The sequence below is a fragment of the Pollicipes pollicipes genome, unplaced genomic scaffold (genome assembly GCF_011947565.3).
Source record: "Pollicipes pollicipes isolate AB1234 unplaced genomic scaffold, Ppol_2.1 Scaffold_5724;HRSCAF=6776_pilon_pilon_pilon, whole genome shotgun sequence".
Classification (NCBI taxonomy): domain Eukaryota; kingdom Metazoa; phylum Arthropoda; class Thecostraca; order Pollicipedomorpha; family Pollicipedidae; genus Pollicipes; species Pollicipes pollicipes.
Window position 1 is genome coordinate 11,018,623 of NW_023596746.1, and position 18,504 is coordinate 11,037,126.

Genomic DNA, 18,504 nt, shown 5'->3' on the forward strand with positions numbered 1-18,504 from the left:
CTCTGTCTGCTTGTCCTTCAGGGACGTTTCAGACTTCTTTCTCTTGAATCTTCCAAAGAATCGGCTCAGGGGATTTCCTTTGGGAAGAACGAGGCAAATGTATGTAATACGCATTCAGAAACATCGGAATGTCTCATCTGAATAGGTGGCGCTAGTTGACTGCCTCCGTTATCAGCGGATACCGGGCAATGAAGACTCAATATGACCTATAAGCGGTTTCGTTTGCAGCGTCGATACGATAACAACCAAGACACATGCACTCGAAATTTTTACCTTTTTCAACTCAAATAAGCTATAAATGCGACAAACATGAATGTATTCAATTGAGTTAAAATAACTTTGTAAGTTGTTGAGAGCAGTTACGAGGAACACTATGCATATAGATAAGACAGTATTAATAGCCTTATTTTTCGCAGAATTAACAGGATAATCATTTCCTTTAATTTCAATAAAAAACAAGAAGAACAGATTTGTTTCGATAAAGGCATGTAGCCCAAATATGACATCTATCTCTCCATTCTCCTGTTCATCCTACGAGGAATAAAGCTAGTGATACTGTCTCGTCTATAAAATAACCTTCAATGGCATGCATGCCTTAGGCGCTTTCGTAAAGTGCAATTTTGAATGAAACGTCCGCCACAGACTTTGATCGCAGAGTCAGAATGTAGGCATCAAAACATCAAACGGGAGTGTGATTTTAATTCAATTGAGTATTTAACATGCCTCACATTGCACAAGCACTAAACTATCTAAGTTTTTGATCACCATACGGGTGTATTTGGAATTGGTTTGGCTCCTAAACGAATATACATCTGGTTATAATTGTACCTTTTTTCTTCACAGTTTTGACCTCGGCGTCGTCATCCTTTGTTTCTTCATGCTCCTCTCCAGAGTGCTGTGATTTCTGTAATGGTTCATCGTCGTTAGACATCGTTGTTTGACACGTAACCTCAGCAAGATAATTAATAGCCGTTGAATGTGTCGGTCATTTTAAGACCATAACAGTGGTCAAACTTGGTAAGCTACTGCCATTTATGTTAGCACGAAGAAAACCTCTGGGATTTATGAATTCACGTCCACACTTCAACCAGTAGCTCGGAGCACATCACACAACACGCCACTTCGCGGCACCAGCGACGGTAACACCAGATCACGAACCGGTCACGGACCGGGCTGAGGTCAAAGAAGACCCGAGGGCCACCAGTCAGGCCTGCAGGTCATCAGTCCACAGACCGTGCCTGGTCTGGCCTGGTCTGGCCTGGCCTGGTCTGTGCGTCCTCTGGGCCCCACCTGGTCGGCGTCCTGCGGCCTCGTCGACGACACCGACTGCAGCTCGCAGGCGTCGGCGGGCTTCGTCCGCCCGGAGTCGGGCCGGATCTCGTCCTCGCGGCGGGCGTTCGAGGGCGACAGCCGCGGCACGCCCCGCAGGGGTGGCAACGAACGGCCGCGCGGCGGCGAGCTTGCCTGGAGCACAGGCTCAGGTCAGGCAGCGCGGTGGCGAGCTTGCCTGGAGCACAGGCTCAGGTCAGGCAGCGCGGTGGCGAGCTTGCCTGGAGCACAGGCTCAGGTCAGGCAGCGCGGCGGTGATCTCGTCTGGGGCACAGGCTCAGGTCAGGCAGCGCGGTGGTGATCTCGCCTGGGGCACAGGCTCAGGTCAGGCAGCGCGGTGGCGAGCTTGCCTGGGGCACAGGCTCAGGTCAGGCAGCGCGGTGGCGAGCTTGCCAGGAGCACAGGCTCAGGTCAGGCAGCGCGGTGGGGAAACCGAATCTGGCGGTTTGGCCGTCGTTTTCGGGATGATTTCACCACGTTCAAAAGGAAAATGCTTTGGTTAGTTGGTTGCCATGCCCATTACCATAAATGCATGCTCAAAACTTGATTCATTTTGGTTCGAGGGCCTGAAAAGTCAAGATTCATGTGATCGGTCAAAGCAATTAGGGAGAACGAGAAAGACAGGGAGAGCGACCTCTGCAAGCCTTTACACGTTAACGTCAATATTGCAAGAAGACCGTAAACCATCAAAAAAGATCGCAGAATACGGCTGACCTCCCTCTCCCGGCGCCGCTGTCGGGCAGCGCTGTGCAGACCGTCGACCGGATGCTGTCCGTTGGTGAGCGGGGGGAGGTCGGACAGCATTCTGGGCGACGTTGGCTGAGTCACCAGCACCATGGACTGGCAGCCACCGAGCACCACCTGCGTCAAAAGGGCAGCCAGCGTCACAAAACACTCGCAAAGACAGCTGTCGAGCGACGCTAGTTGAACACTCGACCGACGCTCGCGTCACTGGACGCCCGCCGTCTTTCTGAACCCGCTGTGCTTCGACCCACTACAACAAGTGCTGAATTTGACCAAGGAAGTTAGTTTGAGCGTTAAATGAGACAATCGCCTATTTCATAAGGGCCATCATAAAGATCACCCAACCAACCATCCAACGGTCGATTCGATGTCAACCTACCCAGCGCGGAACAATACAGTCCTTACCGGCTTATATAGAAACGACTGTACTTTGGGCGGCAGATGACATCAGTTGTCCGGCTCAGCCGACCTGAGAGCTCTCTCTCTCACCTTATCGACATGCAGCTGGCCAACTTCGGAGGCGAGCTTTGGCACGAAGACGTTGCTCTCCTCGTCACTGCCGCAAAGCTTGCCGTGGCGGGAGTCACCGAACGTCAGCAGACGACCGTCGTCTGACAGAGAGAGCACAACACACCGAACGTCAGCAGACGACCGTCGTCTGACAGAGAGAGCACAACACACCGAACGTCAGCAGACGACCGTCGTCTGACAGAGAGAGAGCACAACACACCGAACGTCAGCAGACGATCGTCGTCTGACAGAGAGAGCACAACACACCGAACGTCAGCAGACGACCGTCGTCTGACAGAGAGAGCACAGCCCAAATCAGGCGGCACCGGTCAGGTTCTGCCATGGAGAGGCTGATCGTAATCCGGTTAAGAAAAAGGAGAATCTTTCACAACTATGAGCGGTCTACACAGACTTATTTGAACACAAACCATTCAACAATCCCATTTTAAATGAGGGACCATGTAGAACGATAAGGCTCAGCCAAACATTCACTTCCAGCACCCGGAAAATAATAAGTAACAGTACAGAATCATGCCAAGGGACTGTTATTACACTGCTGTGATGGTCGGGCAACGGTCGGGGGCGCAGAACAGAATGCGGATGGCGAGTGCACTGAGAGAAAGACGAGGATGGGTCTTATCGGCGTTTTCTTTGAACGATTTTGGTTAAACAAATTCGCAAAGGAGCATGGGCACAAAATAGATCCAGCTCGGTTTTAACATTTAGGTTTAAAAGTGATCACATGTAGGCCGAGTTAGTCTCACTTAAAATGTAATAAAATTGCCAACTTGGAGGACTAGGCTATCACGCTTTCTAGCGGCTGATACCTTTGCAACAGCTGATTAAAGGGAGTGCTCCACATTTCTATGGAGTTTTAAACTGAAGTAGCCATCTTGAAGACCTTTCGGGCAGTTCACAGCCCTGACCCTCTTAATACCTGGATCCATCTAGCTTCGGAGCTACACACCCGCGAGTATTGGAGGGGTATTCCGGCGAGAGTATTTCAACGTCTTTTTGGTATTTATGACGTCACGATGACGTCGCTCAAATCCCGCCATTCCATAAACCATGCGGTGATAAAAGCCGAGAAAAATACGGTGGTCGAGTCCTTTATATTTGGCGTTTGTGAGCGCGATTTCCAGATATAACGGCCGTCAATTGGCTCTCATTCAATATTGTGCAAGGCATAATGACGTAATCAGACAATGACGTTTCAAGGCACATATTTACTTAACAGGTAATTATACTGTCTAGAACAGTCTTCCCCACTTAAAAAGTACATCAATCGCTATAAGAGAGCTTGTTTCATCATATCTCATGCTTGCCTCGATATCTTCAAATGGAAGACATTCCCTTTAAAGCTTCCTGCAGTTTTGTACAACGAGAGACACGATGCTTTACGAAGTACGAAGTAGTTTTCCTGCAGCTGTCTGATCAGAGGGGCTATTCCTGCAGCGTCGCGGTGCAGTATCACCACGATTTTGCTTATCAACTTGATTAGCAATGAACATGAAAAATTTCCAATTTGCGAATAAAGGCTGAAGAACAACGACCGAAACCGTGTCAAATTCTGGACGGTCCGGCGCCGCAGCGGCACAGACCCCCAGATACTGAACGCAAGGAAATGGACGATCGTGCTGTCAAAGGGATGGGTCGGTACGTGCAGAAGGTCGCGCGCTCGTGTTCAATGCAGGGATCTGCCCGTTCTGGGACCCTTTTAATGATTGATGTCAGATTTCAGCAATCAGGGCAAATGAAGGCGTGATACCAACTTTACAATGTAAGTGAATGCGCCGATTACAACTCACTTAAAGGTCTTATAACTGTGGAAGCAACAGGTGCTCTAGTAATCGGCCGGAAAGCGGTCAAGGTCACCTTTTCCGAAACTGATCTCTAATGAAAGATTATGTTGCCTAAACCAAGCGAGATTGATCCATGAGCGCTTTACAGACATGCAATGTCCTAAATTGCGGACAATATTTACCCACAAATTATTTTCCGCATAATATGAAAACCATTGTCAACTCAGTTTACATTTCATTTGGAGTGACTTAACTGTCTAAAACTGACGGGGCTGACCAAGCTCATTGCCGAGAATTATAGGAAGTGCCATTTGTGAATTGCTGAGTAAGACTACATCAGTGAACCACCGGATCCACCTACGGATCTTTGGTCCTCAACATAGCTAATGGAGATGATGCCAAATATAATGTATATGATGATGTTTGTGCCTGCATAGCATCACCTGCAAGCTCTCACGTGCTGCCGCCTTCGCTCTTTCCACGTCGGGGAGTCTTATTAGTTGCACCCGTTCAACATTCTACTGTGTTTTGGCATCTGACAATTTCGTTCGGGTGTCAACTTCATTGTTTCAGGATATCTTCAGTGTCCGTGATGGAAGAATGGAACATGGCATGGACCTAGTAACTGTGGAGTAATTGGTGCTTACACATGTCACGTGGTGCCCTTCATACTACGGGCAATACCATCAGCATTGAACAGCCGCAGCAATAGAAATAGCCTGACAAGAAGCCACTTTTCCTAATTGCCGGGCATGTCAGCGGGTTGGAAAAGAGCTCGCGCACCCGAGCAGGTCGGGCGGTGACTGCCATCGATTGAGCCATCGCCGAGGTCAGCGCGAACTGCTCAGTGACCTCGGAAGGGTCGACACAAACTGAGCGGTGACCCCGGCGAGGCCAGTGCGAAGTGCGTAGCGACCTCGGCGAGGTCAGCGCGAACTGGGCGGTAACTCGGCGAGGTCAGCGCGAACTGGACGGTAGCCTCGACGAGGTCAGCGCGAACTGGGCGGTAACTCGGCGAGGTCAGCGCGAACTGGACGGTAGCCTCGACGAGGTCAGCGCGAACTGGACGGTAGCCTCGACGAGGTCAGCGCGAACTGGGCGGTAACTCGGCGAGGTCAGCGCGAACTGGACGGTAGCCTCGACGAGGTCAGCGCGAACTGGACGGTAGCCTCGACGAGGTCAGCGCGAACTGGACGGTAGCCTCGACGAGGTCAGCGCGAACTGGACGGTAGCCTCGACGAGGTCAGCGCGAACTGGACGGTAGCCTCGACGAGGTCAGCGCGAACTGGACGGATGCCTTGGCGAGGCCGGCGCGAACTGCGCGGTGACCTCGGCGAGGCCAGCGCAAACTGCGCGGTGACAGTCGAAACAAAAGCGCGATCGATACCGACGGAAACTTCAACCAGGTGGCACGCGGTCGCGGCCGCGCCAATCCCCACCACCCCCGCCCCACTCCCGTCGTGTGGTCAATCGATGAACCGCGCGCTGGACACACGTCAGTGCTATTCACTGCCGATGGTGTCACCTGGAATGCAACATTGGAAAACGTCGCGACGCCGTACCTCCGTCTGTCCTCGTGGAACATTGCGGACAAGCAGTGTGTCGGGCTTTTGCACTCCGTGTTTTTGGTGTATAGTGTTTACGTTCTAACTGCTCCCTGTATGCTAAGTGCATGTTACGTTCCCATTCAAAGTAATGGGACTAGTGTGCGGAAACAGCTGCGTCCGCAAATATTTGCACCTGGGTTAAACACGTAGAATGCTCCAACATGCTCCCCTTGTTCATGAGATCTTTTTGCAGGGTCGTTCTTTTTACGTTGCAATGGCTCTGCAAAGTTTAGTTTTAAAACGGGCGCGATCGAGGGTGAGCGCTTCCAATGCTAAACTAGCCTTATGACAAGGTTCTGATCATGGTATCATGACTGAAGACGAATTCCGAAGTTGTAATATCTGGTGCTGGCGACTTGTAGGTTCTAAAAAGGTTGATAAAAAACCAGGATGATGAACAAGTCACCGTGGCTCAATGCCAGTGCGTAATACCGCCTATAACGATCGCTGAGCTGCCGTCGTCTCCATCACGTCATGTGAATGATGTCACCTACGATGACGTCACAGTGACAGAGTGTCAGCGAGTGGCGTTGCCGGCGGCGACGGGTGAGTGCCGGCCACCTGTCTGACGAAACGCGGGTGATGCCACGCATGCCAGTGCGACCGTGGCTGAGTAAGCAGTGAGTGACGTCCCCCTGTGGCACTGGCTGAGCGGCCGCGAGTAATGTTTGATGACGGTTGCCGAGTGGCAGTGTGTGACGTCACCCGTGACGATAGCTGAGCTATGTAACATCATCTGTAACGAAGCTGAATGGTTGACATGACCCATGCTGTTGACATGACCCGTGACCGTGACCCGTGCTGTTGATATGACCCGTGACCGTGACCCGTGCTGTTGACATGACCAGTGCATCTATCGTGCTACTGGGGATCACCAGTTGATGCTACCTGTGACGAGGGCAGAGTGGGTGACGTCACTCGCGGTGACGCGTTAGTGACGTTACCTGTGACGAGGGCCGAGTGGCAGTGTCCGGCCGCCACCTGCCTGACGCACAGCTCGGCCAGCGGCAGTCGCTGAGGGGAGACGGCGCTGAGTACTCGGCTGCCGAGGCCCAGCTGGCCCTGGCTGCCGACGCCGAAGCTGAACACCTCGCCCGATTCTGGGGCGAGACGAGAGCGCTGTTAGGCGGCGCTGAGTACCCGGCTGCCGAGGCCCAGCTGGCCCTGGTTGCCGACGCCGAGGCTGAACACCTCGCCCGACTCTGGGGTGAGACGAGAGCGCTGTTAGGCGGCGCTCGAACGCTCAGGTCACGACAGGCGGCGGCGTCACGCATGAGCTGGACATGGACAGCCGGGGCGTTTGATTCGCTTATTGCACAAGAGAGAGGCCACCGAAATCGGCAGTGAGGAAGTAACTATATCAAGGGGAGACAGCACACAGCGGGAAGGCGATAGCATGTTCAGTTGAGGATGAGACTAACGGACCGTCAAAAGATTCACATACCACAAGACACGACACTGCATGGCGAGACTCATCCACGTTCAAAGAGTGGGCCAGACCAAGACCAAGGGCACGATCGCTGACGCGCCGAGGTGTCGCCACCGTACCGCCGGTGTGGAGGCCGACCCCGTGAGCCGGGCCGCGGCAGGGCGAGGAGCAGTGCCGCGGGCGGGGGAGGCACCGCGACACGACCGAGCTGCCGCCCAGTGCGCTGCACACTGCACGCGCCCCACATCGATCGATCGGCTCGGTTCGCCGGCATCGACAATTACCGGCCCTGTGCTGTAACGAGCGGTCCGGGACCACCGCTGACCCCTTCTTGGTGTAATGAGGCGGTCCGGGACCAACATCCACCGTCCCGTGGCGTGGCAAGCCGGCCGGAATCAATGCCTGCCGTCCCCGTGGCGCCTTGAGGAAATTTGGCTCTATCACCTATCGCTTGTGTGGTGCAGTCACTCCTGCCGTAAGCACAGGGTCCTGCTGAACAGTCAGGCAGTCCGAAACCAAGGCCACCTCAAACTCGCGATCCGGGGTGACCATTGGGCCGAAACGGAGGACATTTTCATGACGTTTTGGGTGGGGCGATCTGCAGCATTCCGGATGAGGCGCAAACTCGATGCAATCGTCACAGCTCTACGACCAGGGATCAAAAGCATCAAAGCAGGTCACATCACGCAGTGACATGATCTCGACACCGCAGAGGACATTATCGTAATTCGCTTTCCGTTTTGGCCTCAAGGGTGGCTGTAAATGGCTCAAACAAGGCGAATATGAGCCTGGTCGACAATATAAACGAGCTTCAAAAACGGCGGGGGCTTCGGCATTATGTCCGACAGGCCGCACACTGCATCAGAACAGCTGGGAAGCGGAAAACAACGGCTAAGCCGAGGGGGAGGAGCACTGATCGCTGAGAAATGACGGCCGAGCTTTTCTGTCCAAGCAGTGCCCGGGTTTGCTTCTACTCAAATCGAGCTTGGAAGCGGATCCTTGTTTTTTTTTGCCCGTGTTGGGACAGAGGCAGGGGAATAATGGTTGCACTACCCTCTCTCTCTCTCTCTCTCTCTCTCTCTCTCTCTCTCTCTCTCTCTCTCTCTCTCTCTCTCTCTCTCTCTCTCTCTCTCTCTCTCTCTCTCTCTCTCTCTCTCTCTCTCTCTCTCTCTCTCTCTCTCTCTCTCTCTCTCTCTCTCTCTCTCTCTCTCTCTCTCTCTCTCTCTCTCTCTCTCTCTCTCTCTCTCTCTCTCTCTCTCTCTCTCTCTCTCTCTCTCTCTCTCTCTCTCTCTCTCTCTCTCTCTCTCTCTCTCTCTCTCTCTCTCTCTCTCTCTCTCTCTCTCTCTCTCTCTCTCTCTCTCTCTCTCTCTCTCTCTCTCTGTCTCTCTCTCTCTCTCTCTCTCTCTCTCTCTGCCTCAGTCACGAACTGTCCCAGCAACTTTTGTCGCCTGATAATTCAAGCAGCGTGGTGGTGCGTCGATATTTGATATTACCTCATTAAGCTGGAAGTTGCGCCAACACGGCATCGCGTGCGTTTCTCGCGCAACGCGGCTTCGCGTGTATTAATGCAGCAATAAGACTTTTTTGGAACTGGAAAACCGATCATTCAACCACGTTGTAAGGGATTTGTGAGAAAACCACGCACGGCTGTGACTGTCGCATTCACAGCTCCTGCAACCAATACAAGCGATCTGCGCAGAACAGCAGTGTACTGACCTGTCAGACCCACCGGTGTGGTGGACCAGCGGTGTACTGACCTGTCAGACCCACCGGTGTGGTGGACCAGCGGTGTACTGACCTGTCAGACCCACCGGTGTGGTGACCCAGCAGACCAGCGGTGTACTGACCTGTCAGACCCACCGGTGTGATGACCGAGCACACCAGCGGTGTACTGACCTGTCAGACCCACCGGTGTGGTGACCGAGCACACCAGCGGTGTACTGACCTGTCCGACACACAGGTGTGGTGACCCAGCAGACCAGCGGTGTACTGACCTGTCCGACACACAGGTGTGGTGACCCAGCAGACCAGCGGTGTACTGACCTGTCCGACACACAGGTGTGGTGACCCAGCAGACCAGCGGTGTACTGATCTGTCAGACCCACAAGTGTGGTGACTCAGCACACCAGCGCACTGACCGAGTAAGACGATGGTGTGCTGACCGCCGCAGGCAACCTGCGCCACGTCCTGCAGATCGGGCACCATCGTGGGCCGGCTCCGGCTCTCCCGGTCCCCCAGCCCCAGCTGGCCATCGTCGTTCTCACCGAAAGTGAACAGCTCGCCGTCAGCTGCGGGAGGTCACGCAGTCAGGCGCTGGACTCAGGTCACTCGGCAGAGGACAGGTCACAAGGTCAGGTGCTGGACGGAGGTCACTCTGCAGAGGACAGGTCACACGGTCAGGTGCTGGACTCAGGTCACTCGGCAGAGGACAGGTCACACGGTCAGGTGCTGGACGGAGGCCATTCTGCGGAGGACAAGTCACACGGTCAGGTGCTGGACGGAGGTCATTCTGCAGGGGTTCAAGTTACGGGGTAAGGCGCTGGACGGAGGTCATTCTGCAGGGGACAGGTCACACGGTCAAGTGCTGGACGGAGGTCATTCTGCAGGGAACAGGTCACACGGTCAAGTGCTCGACGGAGGTCATTCTGCAGGGGTTGGTGTTACGGGGTAGGCGCTGGGCGGAGGTGATTCTGCGGAGGACAGGTCACACGGTCAGGTGCTGGACGGAGGTCATTCTGCAGAGTATAGGTCACACGGTCAGGTGCTGGACGGAGGTCATTCTGCGGAGGACAGGTCACGCGGTCAGGTGCTGGACGGAGGCCATCCTGCGGAAGACGGGTCATACGGTCAGGTGCTCGACGGAGGTCATTCTGCAGAGGACAGGTCACACGGCCAGGTGCTGGACGGAGGTCATTCTGCAGGGGTTCAAGTTACGGGGTAAGGCGCTGGACGGAGGTCATTCTGCAGAGGACAGGTCACACGGTCAGGTGCTGGACGCGGGTCATTCTGCAGAGGACAGGTCACACGGCCAGGTGCTGGACGGAGGTCATTCTGCAGGGGTTGGTGTTACGGGGTAGGCGCTGGGCGGGGGTGATTCTGCGGAGGACAGGTCACACGGTCAGGTGCTGGACGGAGGTCATTCTGCGGAGGACAGGTTACACGGTCAAGTGCTGGACGGAGGTCATTCTGCAGAGGACAGGTCACACGGTCAGGTGCTCGACGGAGGTCATCCTGCAGAGTATAGGTCACACGGTCAGGTGCTGGACGGAGGCCATCCTGCGGAAGACAGGTCACACGGTCAGGTGCTCGACGGAGGTCATTCTGCAGAGGACAGGTCACACGGCCAGGTGCTGGACGGAGGTCATTCTGCAGGGGTTGGTGTTACGGGGTAGGCGCTGGGCGGAGGTGATTCTGCGGAGGACAGGCCACACGGTCAGGTGCTGGACGGAGGTCATTCTGCGGAGGACAGGTCACACGGTCAAGTGCTGGACGGAGGTCATTCTGCAGAGGACAGGTCACACGGTCAGGTGCTCGACGGAGGTCATTCTGCAGAGGACAGGTCACACGGTCAGGTGCTGGACGGAGGTCATCCTGCGGAAGACGGGTCATACGGTCAGGTGCTCGACGGAGGTCATTCTGCAGAGGACAGGTCACATGGCCAGGTGCTGGACGGAGGTCATTCTGCAGGGGTTCGTGTTACGGGGTAGGCGCTGGGTGGAGGTGATTCTGCAGAGGACAGGTCAGGCGCTGGAGACGGGGGTTCTGCACCAGGTCAAAATCAGGTCAGAGACAGGGCTGGATGGTTCTGCAGCTGGTGTGCTTTAGACACAACTGGTGACCATGATGACGGTGGCGGCTACCTGACTGACTTTGGTGCGAGCACGGATCTCGAAAACGACCCAGGCGTGCACCCAATACTGCTGGGCTTCAACCATCATCCGATTCGGTTTACGTAAATAAGCACTGGCTGTGAGCACTGGCTGGAACATTAAATGAGACTGCTTCACCTTCGCTTCGGGCTTTGAAGTGATAAAGGCAGACTTGCAAAAGAGACATTCAGACCTGGCACGTTTTTTTCCTGAGTCTGAGCACATGTTGTGGACGGGAGGTTTTCTCTGCTACTCACACGCAACACGCGATCTGCTATGAACAACACCAACGAACCACTGACTGGCCGACAATTGCTGTGGCCGGTCCGTGATTAGTGACGTGTGATGCTATGCATATTGGAGCACATCAAGTCAAAATGTTTTCGTTCTCAAAATTGCGATAGTTCCGTCACGTCACACTGTAAATAAGTAGCATTATCACGCTCAGTGTACGATGTTTGTAGCCTTTTAACCTTTCCTATTAACATCGAGGGTGAGAACAGCTTCCAGCCGATTCAACCGCATATTCTCATCTATTAATGGACGTCCTTTCAATGTGAAAGCCCATAGCAATTCGCTGTATTACCTTATCTAAGACGTCAGTCATGTCGTGCAATTATTATATTCATATCCACGCGATCTGTCAATGTCTCTACCTCACCCGTTACGAAGGCCGTGTGCCGGTAGCCGCAGCTGACGTTCACGATCTCGTCGTCAGATGGCACCAGGGTCGGGACCGCGGCGCCAGGTGATTCCCCGAGTCCACATTGGCCCTCGGCATTGCTGCCCCAGGTGTACAGGCGTCCGTCGACTGTGGGACAGTCACAGACAACTGTTAGCGCGTACCCGACCACATCCATGGGCCATCCTTGTCAGGGGTTGGTCCTGATGCATGGGGGACGGCCCCGCTGGTCATACCCAGTCGTCGTAACTACTCGTGGGGGCACCGAGCATGCCAAACCCGCTCCGGCTGGCCAGCAACCATGCCTACCCTTGGGGGCGCCCGTCTGCACTGTGCACCACCCATGCCTCAAGCGATTCGGCACCCATGGTTAACTGTGAGGGTGACGGCGTGGGCCACCCCTGCCCCACGTGTTCGGTTCCTATTGAGGGCGACGGTGTGGGCCACCCCTGCCCCACCTGTTCTGTGCCTATGGTTATCTGTGAGGGCGACGGTGTGGGCCACCCTGTTCGGTACCTGTGGCTATCCGTGAGGGCGACGGTGTGGGCCACCCCTGTCCCACCTGTTCGGTACCCATGGCTACCTGTGAGGGCGACGGTGTGGGCCACCCTTGCTCCATCAGTTCGGTACCTATGGCTACCTGTGAGGGCGACAGTGTGGGCCACCCCTGTCCCACCTGTTCGGTACCTATGGCTATGTGTGAGGGCGACGGTGTGTGCCACCCCTGCCCCACCAGTTCGGTACCCATGGCTACCTGTGAGGGCGACGGTGTGGGCCACCCCTGCCCCGAGCTGCGCGGGCAGGCCTGACCAGGCGGTGACCTCCTCCAAGGTCGACTCTGTATGGCCGAGACCCAGCTGACCGTCCTGGTTCAGTCCGAACGCGAACAGCTTGCCGTCGCCTGGAACAGAACGCGCCGAGTCGTGCAGAGTAGCGGCAGAAGACCAGGCGTGGAGGGGACGGCTCACCGGGGTATCAGGCGCACGACTGCACTGTTTGCATCGTGGGTGGATCACTGGCCATGATGCGTGTGGCGCTGGAGGGACGCTGCTGTGACAGCGCATAGGCTTGGTGTTGGAAGCCCCACATGATTCAACTCGGATGATTTCAGTCACACTTTTTACTTTCCACTTCATCTCAGATCCCTCCCATTCAAACACAGCCTCAGCCGCCCATGTGATTGAATCTGCCCGCGTAAGATAGGATTACGGCACCGATGTAAGCACTTCCAGGGCCACTGTTCAGTGACGGTTATTCTTCGAGCCTATTACACGAGCGACAGATTTTGTTTGGGAGGAGGGATATGAGCCAGGAGCTGTGTGCCACTTACCAGTTCCAACCACGGAGTGTGACTTTCCGCACCCCACCACGTGACATTCTTTTGACTTCAAGGCTGCAAACAACATACATCCGTTAGATGCACAGGCGGGATCACTACTGCCCATCTGTTCATTTCCGGCGAGTGGGCAAAATGGGATCGCGGAGCGTGCGCAGGACGGCTATGTGATCATGCGAAAGGTACTTACTGCGACATACACGAAGTCTTGTCATAAATACAAATACGTGGTGCGCGCCAGAGGAGCTTCTGGCAGGCATTGACCGCCAACAACACACCCCTGGTCAGCACAAGTGTCCTTCAAGTAGCAGGCGTCAGTCAAGTCTGGGCCACACTCCCATGCGGGTGTTAGCGGACTCAGGTTTTCTGTCATGACGTGAGCAGCGTACGACGAGACCTTCGCGATGGGGTCGATGTTCTCACAAAAAGATCACCGAGCATCACGAAAGGTCATCATATATTTCGCAGGGAATTTGTCTGCACCGTAACGCAATTTACTGAACGACTTTCGACTTGTGCGAAGTAAAATGTGAAGGGACTGTGATTAAACACATTTTTAAGTGTTTAAAATTGTTACCTTTGATGCAGCTTGGGCGAGTGACCGACTTGGAGTGGCCCAGTCCCAGCTGACCGAACTCGTTCGTTCCGAAGGCAAACACTCGGTGAGACTCTGAAACAAGACGACCGCCCGATGATAGCACTCATCGAATGTGGCCGTCCACACGCCGCCTTTTCAAAACCAGAAGTAAACTTTAGATGGACACAGACAGCTGCTGCGGCTTTCAAGGCTGGAACTGGTCACGCTGCTTATCGTGGGAAGATCCAACATAGCAGCGACCGCAGTCTGGGTACTGTCTGCGTGACAAACAAGACATACTAAACAGCGGTTGAATGCCACTAGAGTGCTGCCAGGTTTTTCCTTTCGCTCTCTCCCGCCGATTTCCTGCGCAGCCGCGCGCGGTTTACACCATATTCGCCCACCGATTTCTTGCGCATGCGCGCGTGGTTTACATCATATTCGCCCGCCGATCTCCTGTGCGGCCGCGCGCGGTTTACATTACATTCGCCCACCGATTTCCTGCGCAGCTGAGCGCGGTTTACATAGTATTCGGCTCCTGCTCCTCTTTACCTGACATTCACCTTCGGCTTGCGCCTGCCGTGTCTGTGACCTGCCTTCCTTTCCAAGCTGGCGGCTCAGGGGTTTGACACGCGCTGTCAGCGCTCCGTCGCCGCTCCGTCTTTGTCTCTAGTGGCCATGCGTGTTGTGATACCGTGCCCGGGCTCATTAGGAAGGGTAGAGGGCCATCACACGCAGCGTTTCCGGAGTCACGCACAGGAGAGCAGGGTGCTAAGCCGCACGTGCTTGGTGGCTCGTGAGGCATCAGATAAAACGCTACGAACACGACATCCTTATTATAGTTCAGTGCAGCTTCTCATCGATGCTTACTTCGGAGCGGTATAACGGAGCGCAGCAGTATAACAGTGTGTGGTATTCTGGAACCTCATTTCACAAACGTCATCGTCATGCATTATTTTACCTTATTTTACCTTATTTTACAAACCTTATTTTACAAACGACATCGTCAAGCATTCATCACCGGCATTCGTTCGTCATCAAAGGCCTTATCGCGCCTCAGAGATTCAGCTCCATACGCCACATACACAGGAGCTGCCTTGTTAAGTTGAGACCGTTGTTGGTTAGAGGACGTCCTACTGATTGCCCGGAGCACGAGGGCCCGTTAGGCCCCGCCGATACGGTACCCATTACAGCAGCCGCGGGCAGGACACGCAACAGTCGTGATGAGCAGGGGCGTGCTCAGGAGTGTGGGACCGGGGGCTTACTCGGGAGTGTGGGGCCAGGGGCGTGCTCAGGAGTGTGGGATCAGGGGCGGTGGCGGGCAGCTCTTGTCACGTTAAGACAGGCTGCGCCACCCCACTTCGATCACGCGGACATGCTCTTCCGCGGACACCGCTACCAGCTTGATGTTCGGAACACGCTTTCGATTCACACTCCGACACACTCAGACAAATCAGGGTTTGAGATGAGCGTAGATCCCTCTGGAACTTTCCCTTCACGCCGTTCCGCTAAATTCTTGACCGAGACGAGACTTCTTATCGCTTCACGAATGGGTGACAACGCAGCGCACTGCTAAGTCACATCGCTGAAGTGTGAATGCTTCTCGTACGTCATACCTGTGCGGGTAAAACTTGACAACACAGGAACATTGATCGACATATCGTCTTTGAGCGTGGTTATCGGTCGGTCTTAGGTTCAATCGTCCCACGCCTCTTTAGCTTTCATTGCACATGAGCGTGTGCTGCTTCCTTGAAGTAGTCAATTCAGGGGCGTCACGGCCAAGTGATTAGTGCCTTCTGCTCCCACGCGAGGTCCCGGGTTTAAATCCCGTTCGCGCGCGACGACGTGCGTCGCGTTCCCGAAACAAAAGAAATAGCTAATCCGTGCATGCGGCCCACTGATGCGTGAGATGACTCGATACATTTGCATTGGAGTCCCACAACCACGTGTACGATCCCGAGTTTCAGCGGACTCAGATGCATGGTGTCTGTCGCTGCATAGTGTCACACCACACAGCGAAGCACCGCTGCTCCGGCGTAGCAGGGCGTCTGCCGCCTCCCCACTCCAAGCCTCAGCCAGCTGTAGCCGCCTCTGACCGTTGAACGGGGCGCTATCGGCTCTCCCGGCGGGGTCGAACCTCTCATTAGCGGTCCGACGTCAGCAGTCCTGCGGTCACAGCCCGGAGCGGAACGTGTAGAGACTTAACCGGCCAAATGCATTTTGATTGCGTTTATATATATATATATATATATATATATATATATATATATATATATATAATCGATGCACCGCAGCCTTGCAGCCTTTCTCCCCTCAGCCAACCTTCCCATACCGCCTCTAATCTCCTGATACCCTGGCTTCACCTGTTGAACGCTGCAGACAGCACTGACGATCTGCACGGGAAATTATAGTGGGCCACTCTTATAACTGCTCTCGCAGTGCGATGCGACCAAAATCTGCCCCTGCAGTCTCATGACAACGGTCTCCAAAAGCAGCACTACTCATTAAAACATTCCCTCTGCGTTGTTTCTCTGCAGACCAGGTCCAAACTGAACCACTTCCCACTGCATAACAGCGCCCAAACACTTCCCACTGTCGAGCGGGCGGAGAGGACACCTTCGGCTGGGGAAACTGAATGGTGGCACTCTTGGCAACTCACTCGTAGAAGTCCACGTGCTGTCAAAATGACGCACAAGTTTTTAACTATACTTCCGCGACTCTTTCACCCGATCAGTCGTAGCAGCACATGAGCTAACCAAAGTGAGCGCCAGCCTGAGCTATGGAGCTTCCTGAGCTACAGAGCTTCAGACCATCCGTCCAAAGGAACCTCGAGCCAGAAAGTCCACCAATGCCCTAAGCGGACCGACCTCATTTTCCTGTCTGTGCCTCGCGGACTAATAAGCGCGCCGGGCGGTGCCTGGTCTGTGTAAACGGTGCCACCGTAAGTAACGGATCACACGCCCGGGGCTTGCGACCGTCACAAGCAGCGGTCACAAGGCTCGGACTTCGCTCTTCCACCACAGGCGCCACCTCTCGTGCGCCCCGGCCATCTGGCCGTCGCAACCACGGGTCACAGGCCTTAACCCATGCTGTTGACAAACGGAAGTCCCACCAGCTACCCATTTGTGACCCTGTAGTAAACTGCGATGTGATTTCCAGCGAAACACAATCGTATTTCGTGCTGACACCGTCGTGTGGCGTATCATTAACATTATGTCAGATTTCAAAAACGTCGCGGATGGCAACGCAGTGCTGGTCCCGAGAAAAGGGATTTTATTTGACTGCAGGGAGGGGTCGGAGCGTGCTTCAGTCAAAGGACGAAGGGTTATGACGATCGTTGCAAGCTAACGACGGTCGTGGATCATCCACGCCGTATGCAACACAAATATCACACCGCGGTATCGTGTTAGACCGGCAGCGCAGCTGAGTAGTTGGGCTTCTGTCCCACGGTCTTAGTGCTGTGGGCAGGACAAAGCTAGATGATTATTCGCCACAATCGAAGCGAGGGGCTCCAAAGATGCGCAGGGCTCCGATGATATTTTCGCTGATGTGTGATTCGCTTATCATTCATATGTGCTGCGGATAAGTGAATAATTTTCTGTAGCCACCTTCGCCGCTCCGTCCGTGTTAATGACATTCTCACCTGCTATCACGATGGTGTGCTCGTCACCACAGGCACAGGCGACCACCCTGTCGTTCTTGATCCAGAACCGGGACGCCTGGTTCTCGGCAAACCGACTCCGCCCAAAGGTCAGCACGGCGCCCGTCTCTGCGGACAGACAAGACGAGGTCAAACACGGGATCACTATCGGTCGTTCGGCGGCGCTAACCCACTGAACATTTCTCTCCGAAGCTCGCGGTCACTGGCGTCGCCCCCGCCTCCAACTGTTCAGAGTCATCAGTGTACACCAACCTTACGTCGACACCAACGCGAGCACCAGCGCACCGCTCGGTTCCCGCTCCGCTTCACGCGTCATGCGAACGTCGCAAACTTTCGCCGAGCCCCGCATCAGGGACAGGTGGTATTGGCCAGCTTCGTGCCTGGCGCCAGCCTCCCAGCGCCGCCGTCTGCCTGCCGGTACGACAGCGGGCCTGCTCGGGACCTGCTCCTCGGGCCTCCTCGGGGCCCGCGGCGCGACTCACCCGGCAGCTCTGCCTCCGGCTCGCCGGCCATGGCGTCCACTGGTGGCGGCGGCGAGCGGGCACATCATGCGCCACACGCGGCGCATCGATCGCCGGCCGTGCAGCGGCCACGGCCCGACTCAACGGCGAGCCGTCGGAGTGATCGATGCTGTCCCGCACGCTGGACAGGGGACCGCGCCGACGGACAGGGGACCGCGCCGACGGACAGGGGACCGTGCTGACGGACAGGGGACCGCGCCGATGGACAGGGGACCGCGCCGACGGACAGGGGACCGCGCCGACGGACAGGGGGTCGCGACGACGGACAGAGGAACGCGTCGATGGACAGGGGAACGCGCTGACGGACAGGGGACCGCGCTGACGGACAGGAGCACGCGGTGAAGGAAAGGGAAACGGGCCGACGGACAGGGGAACGCGCCGATGGACAGGGGACCGCGCCGACGGACAGGGGACCGCGCCGACGGACAGGGGGTCGC

The 18,504-nt window shown here is 55.2% G+C and overlaps 1 protein-coding gene across 1 annotated transcript; it reads right to left on the minus strand.

The window, feature by feature from the left end:
• Window positions 1–1,161: 1,161 nt before the first annotated feature.
• LOC119102660 (X-linked retinitis pigmentosa GTPase regulator) lies at window positions 1,162–18,059 on the minus strand. The gene is made up of 11 exons (XM_037226120.1): window positions 18,029–18,059; window positions 17,529–17,654; window positions 12,727–12,873; window positions 11,952–12,101; window positions 9,560–9,709; window positions 7,141–7,194; window positions 6,937–7,092; window positions 2,563–2,684; window positions 2,044–2,190; window positions 1,291–1,464; window positions 1,162–1,173 (listed from the first exon to the last, which is right to left on the minus strand). Exons 1-11 carry the CDS (start codon window positions 18,057–18,059, stop codon window positions 1,162–1,164), a joined length of 1,269 nt encoding a protein of 422 aa, XP_037082015.1.
• Window positions 18,060–18,504: the final 445 nt, after the last annotated feature.